Raw genomic sequence first — 6,193 nt, 5'->3', positions numbered from 1 at the left:
CTTCTGGCCAGAGTTCTGCATTCATGCCACAGGGTTCGGGTTACGCCAACGCCCTGGGCCATCACCACCACCACCACCACCACCACCATCACCACACCAGCCAGGTGCCCAGCTATGGCGGTGCCGCCTCCGCCGCCTTCAATTCCACGCGTGACTTTCTGTTCCGCCAGCGCAGCTCCGGGCTCTGTGAGGCTGCCTCGGGTGGCGGGCAGCACGCGCTCTTCGCTGGTTCCGCGAGCGGTCTGCACGCTCCAGCTGGCATTCCCGAACCATCAAGTTACCTGCTCTTCCCTGGGCTGCATGAGCAGACCACCGGGCACCCGTCGCCTACCGGGCACATGGACAACAATCAGGTCCACCTAGGGCTGCGAGGGGAGCTGTTTGGCCGTGCGGACCCGTACCGCACGGTAGCCAGCCCGCGCACGGACCCCTACACGGCCGGCGCGCAGTTCCCTAACTACAGCCCCATGAACATGAACATGGGCGTGAACGTGGCGGCCCACCACGGGCCTGGCGCCTTCTTCCGTTATATGCGGCAGCCCATCAAGCAGGAGCTGTCGTGCAAGTGGGTCGACGAAGCTCAGCTAAACCGGCCCAAGAAGAGCTGCGACCGGACCTTCAGCACCATGCACGAGCTGGTGACACATGTCACCATGGAGCATGTGGGGGGCCCGGAGCAGAACAACCACGTCTGCTACTGGGAGGAGTGTCCCCGCGAGGGCAAGTCCTTCAAGGCGAAGTACAAACTGGTCAACCACATTCGAGTGCACACGGGCGAGAAGCCCTTCCCATGCCCCTTCCCAGGCTGCGGAAAAATCTTTGCCCGCTCCGAGAACCTCAAGATCCACAAGAGGACCCATACAGGTAAGGATAAAGGGAGGCGGACGCGGGATTCATCGCTACACTGTGCCATGGAGCCGATGTACAGCGAGAGGGGTGATGGCCAGATAGAGGGGCGGCGCCCCTCCAGGGTCTTTGGGAAAGGAAGGATTGTCAGTGTCCCTCCATCTCTCGCCCGCCTTTCACGCCCCGCGGCGCTTTTGCCTACTTCTAACTTCCCGGGCTGAGGACTCTGGTCTTTGGAACTAATTGGAACCTTCTCCCGTCCAGGGACAAACTGGCGCCGCCTCTTTTTGTCTCCCTTTCTGGGTTACTAGGAAGGGACTACGAATGTGTTGAGAGCCTATTGCTTACAAGCGATTTAGCTTTCGGCACACATTTGGGAAAAGCAACCATAGAAATGCTAATGAAAGCTAACTTTCGGTTACTTCCGCTCTTTTTTACCCGTGATTGGCACATCTCCTAATTAAATGACTGATACTTTTGTCAAACTATTTTTATTTGGAGTTCCAGGTTCAATTCAGTCCTACGGGAGGAAAGCTAACGTAGAAAAGGCATCACAGTTTCGTGGCTTGCTCAGAACATCTTGTAAACTGTCTGGAGTCCCTGGATTTATATAGTTTTCTTTTTGAACGTTAAGTACGACGAACCAAGCTTTTTAATACTGAGTTTAGCAAAATCGCTGCATTTGAAAAAGGCAAATTAACAGGTACAAAGAAGGAACTAAATGGGATTGTCCGTCCCGGTTCATTGTGCCGCCCGGGATTGGTTACATCCACTAGGCAGTGGCAGAATGTGGCTGCGCGTTGGGAACCCTGGGCTGGGTAGGGTGGAACCACAACTTAGGGGGAAACTTTGGAGGAGCCTGGTGATTTCCTATCCTGAGCGAGAACAAAGGGATCCGCAAGTTCTGGGCCAGCCCTGCCCCACCCCGCGCACCACTCCCAAACCAGTAGGCTTAACCAGCACTCTCCGTTTTTCTCCAGGGAAAAGAGATGCTACAGCCGCTCCCTCTCCTGGAAGATCGCGGGGCGCTCCGTCTCCCGCTGCTCCGCTCCAGGAAGCTCCAGGCCCTGACCATATTTCCCCCCCTTTGCATTTTTACCTTTTGCAGGTGAGAAACCTTTCAAATGTGAATTTGAAGGATGTGACAGGCGCTTTGCCAACAGCAGCGACCGCAAGAAGCACATGCACGTGCACACCTCGGACAAGCCCTATATCTGCAAAGTGTGCGACAAGTCCTACACGCACCCTAGCTCCCTGCGAAAGCACATGAAGGTAATTACCTCTTTATTAGCGGTCGGTGGTTTATAAACACTAGGCCCGATACCCGGCCGCGGAATGGAAGCGCCCGCGATGCCAACCCTGTATCCTCCACGTTAAATCCCATTTGCTCCAGCGGTGACACCTTGAACCCATTTTTAGGAACCTGGAGGGGGCGGGGGAGAGAAATGTGGGGAGGGGGAGGGAGGGGGGCAGCTTTTTTTTACTGGGAAGCTCTAAACGAGCTCGCCAGGGCTTGAGGTTGCGGCGGTCGCCTCTTCCCGGCTCAGCCCGCAGTGGGAAACTAGAGTGCCGGCGCCGAACCCGGGGGTGGGTGGTTCATTGGCTCTCCGGCTTTCCATAAAACAATAGTGCCCAGAAGCGAGGTCTGATTTCCATGAAGTTGTCTGAGACCTTGCAGCGCCTAGGGCGCCTGAGCCACCTTTCTCTGTACCTGCTTTCCCAAGCCAAACTGGGCTTGGTGAAATCTGCGCCCGGAGTATTTTATGTGGCCCCAAAGACCAAGTGCTTATCCCACTCCATCCGCGGAGAAAGCACCTTTGAAGGAGTATGAATAATACAGCGCTTTGTCCCTTTTCCACATGCCAATATTAGGAATAAAAGTGTTGGTGAGCAACTCCGGGGTTTCTAGACATCGGTAATATAGAAATTAAAATCAAGCCAACAAAATCAGCAGCGTTTCTCTTTTAAGTGGGACACTGGGCGGTCTTGCTCGTACTGTGCTTGAATTCTGGTCTTGTATATACTTGCACAATGCCGGTTGGAATTATATTCATTATAATATATACATGTTAATTTTAGGTTCATGAATCTCAAGGGTCAGATTCCTCCCCTGCTGCCAGTTCAGGCTATGAATCTTCCACTCCACCCGCTATAGCTTCTGCAAACAGTAAAGATACCACTAAACCCCCTTCTGCAGTTCAAACTAGCACCAGCCACAACCCTGGACTTCCTCCCAATTTTAACGAATGGTACGTCTGAGGACAAACACAAACCCTGTTAACCATAAAATGGACCAAATGCATTTTAAAAAGAAAACTGAGGCCAATCAAATGGAAATGGAGTTTTAAGGCAAGAGGCCATATATAGGGCTACATCTTGTTCATTGTAATTGTCTAGGAAGGTTTCTGGGTAAGATCCAAAAGTAGGCATGCCCTTTCTCAGGATTAGGAAACATGTTTTGGCATTTGAAAGATGAAAAAAAATATTTTCACTGCTTTTTCTCCCCTTTCTCATGCTGTCTGCATACCCCATCCCTAAACTCCTTCAGTTCATTTTAACACTTGTCTTGTTTTTTGAGAGGAAGTTATAGAAGGCTTGGTGGTGGTGATGTTAAGCCGATTCTTCGCCTTAGTGGTGATTGTTTAAACTCTCACAGTCTTAAACCGTGCCAAAGTCCTGTTATGTCTTGAACTTTTTCTCAAAGCATTACTCTTGTGAATGTATTTTTGTCTAATGGGGTCAAAACTGTTGGTCAGTGTTTTTTCAGGATGAGGATGTGATGTTACTCTACACAGATTGTGACATTTAGTATACAGTTGCCTTTTGTAATAACTTTTTTTTTTGTAAATACATACCCATTGATGCCATATTTATCGTTGTAATTTAATTATTGCTACAAGTGCCGGGAACTGAACAATATTTATGGATAAGTGTTTTCTAACAAATTCTGTACAGCTTTTGATTATAACTGCTTTAGCATTAAATTTTATTGTTTTGAAAGAACAAAATTTACAATTTTTGAACCACTGACTCCTTTCTCTTGTTTTGTAACAGCCTCCTAAAAAGAGGAGATGCGAGCAAATGAATCTTGTCTGTTGGTATTTATAACTCAGATCCCTTTTTTAATTGTTATATTATTTTTCTACTGTGGTATGGATTATTTACAGTGTCATTTTCCATCTGGTAAGATCCTCCTTTCTTTATCTCTAGCTCAGATGGTTCTTTAACTGCGAGTTTAAATGTGCTTGTCCCCAATTTTTGGCATGCAAATCAAATATTACTGATCAATTCAGTTAGTGGCCATGACATCTCAATCTTATACTTCAAAGACTGAGAAGCTGGATTTAATCATCCCTGCCCTACATATATAAACATGAGGTAACCTAATGAGTTTTATGTCCCTTACTTTTTTATTACCTTACATAAAAATGAACATCTCAGCAGGATGCATGTCCTTCTATTCTATTGCGAGATTACCCATATACCTATATATGTTTGTATCTATGACTTACCTAATCTGCCTATCACATCTACCGAGGTATCTATATATTTTCAAAAGTAAGCATGTCTGAAACAGTGGTGATGAGTAAGGCCAGTTGAGCCTGCTTACTTATGGTTAAAGTGCTTCTTAAAAAATAAACCATAGTCCATTTAAAATTTGGGAAGGCAAAGTCTGATTTGTTTTGCTGTATATAGTTCAATTCATAATTTTCACAATTATTCATAACCTTTTTATAGTGGTATAATAACTGCAGCAGTTCTGAAATTATATTATGGAAAGAAAATTCATTTGCAAAATGTGTATTTTTAAAGTTCATGGTTTGTAGGCAAAGATGTTAAGAGCATTGTTTCCATTAAAATCAATAACAATGAAAAATGGTTGTTTGCTTTGTAATAAAATATTAACAATCCATTCAATCTTTAGTGAAGCAACTCATTTGGAAAAACAGTTTTTACAGTTATATGAAAAACAAACTGCTTACTATTTGGGGGGGTTGGAGTGGGTAAAGAATTAAGACTTCTTTTACTAACTTAGGGGGCTGTTTAATATTGAGAGCCCAATCTCTGCATGAATAACCAGCTTGCAAATCAGTAAATAGAATGGTGGAGATAAGGAATTGTAAAGAATTTAGAAATGTAATGAATACCCTCCTTCTCTTGAAGGGGCAATGATCTAGGTTTTTTGGTGGCAGTCAATTTGGTATTATACATAATCATTTTGAATTCTAGAATTTTGTTTATTGTTATTTTTAAAGAAATAAAGTCTTGGCACATCTTATTTATGTTATAACATTTTTGTATTTAGTGCCTGAATTTTTAAATGTTTAAATAAATTAACCTTAAATTGAAATGCTCAGAACTGATGATTAAAAGAAATTTTGATTCCCTGGATACAGTTGAAGCAGTCTATTTTAAGTTATCTATTGATGTTTATCAACAGACAGTTAATTATTCATAGCTTCTAATTACAAATTGCTTTGGGTATGATTTTTTTGTTTGTGGAGAAGGGTTTTTTTTTTTTTTTTTTGCACTTTCCTCCACCAGTAGAGAAGGCAAAGGCCTGAATGCCATGAACAGAGATTGGGATGACTTCACAAATGATGAGCAGGTAACCTGGTCAGTATACCATACAACTCCTACCCCAGACATTCCAGTCTTGACCTTGACATTGAGGGTACTGGATCAAATTCCTATTTCAGGATTTTTCTTTCACTCCAAACCAAAGAGTGTGTTAAATGCTCAGTAAATTTTCAGGAAGTGTATACTCATAAGATTGGCTGAAAACATATTCAAACTGAAGTCTAAATAGTGTTTTTCTTCTGAAATATTCAGTGAACTTTAACAGTTCACTGTTTTCTTCATGAATTCCTTTTCTATCCTCACCCAAACTTAAACCTAATCTTAAATGGGAGTAGAGTGATAGGTTCGATGCAAGATTATCTCAGAAACTAGCTTCTTCTCCCCCCTTACGAATATTAAATATATCTTTAGAAGACAAAAATAAGAGTTTCATCTTTCCTGAGTAAGCTTGAAATTATTTTACCAAAAACTTTACAATAAAGCATTGTGTCCTAAGAGGGAAAAAAAATGACAATTAACAATGATGATAACCAATATTAAGATAATGTGAAAGTTTTACCCCTATACACAATTTCCTCTAATATGGATGTAGCATCATATTTATCATAGTCTATGTCCTTTGCTCTTGTCAATTTTTACAAAGAAAAGTAGAAAACTTTTCAGATTTTCTTCCTATAATTTGACTTTAGGCATGCACATTTACACTCTTGAATTTTCAGGAAATATCTTTAAAGAATAAGCATACCCCCCCCCCCCCAACAACCAA

The 6,193-nt window shown here is 43.5% G+C and overlaps 1 protein-coding gene across 1 annotated transcript in view; it reads left to right on the top strand.

Moving 5' to 3' along the window:
- The window catches only part of ZIC3 (Zic family member 3), a 5,955-nt gene extending 717 nt beyond the window's left edge, over positions 1 to 5,238 (top strand). Inside the window, exons 2-4 of the mRNA XM_005878861.2 lie at positions 8 to 864; positions 1,955 to 2,118; positions 2,926 to 5,238. Of these exons, the coding sequence (XP_005878923.1) occupies positions 8 to 864; positions 1,955 to 2,118; positions 2,926 to 3,105 (1,201 nt within the window). The 3' untranslated portion in view covers positions 3,106 to 5,238. The remainder of the gene's footprint in view (positions 1 to 7; positions 865 to 1,954; positions 2,119 to 2,925) is intronic.
- Positions 5,239 to 6,193: the final 955 nt, after the last annotated feature.

The sequence above is a fragment of the Myotis brandtii genome, unplaced genomic scaffold (assembly GCF_000412655.1).
Source record: "Myotis brandtii unplaced genomic scaffold, ASM41265v1 scaffold574, whole genome shotgun sequence".
Classification (NCBI taxonomy): Eukaryota; Metazoa; Chordata; class Mammalia; order Chiroptera; family Vespertilionidae; genus Myotis; species Myotis brandtii.
The sequence above is the reverse complement of the archived record's forward strand: the minus strand, read 5'-3'. Positions and strand labels throughout refer to the sequence as shown.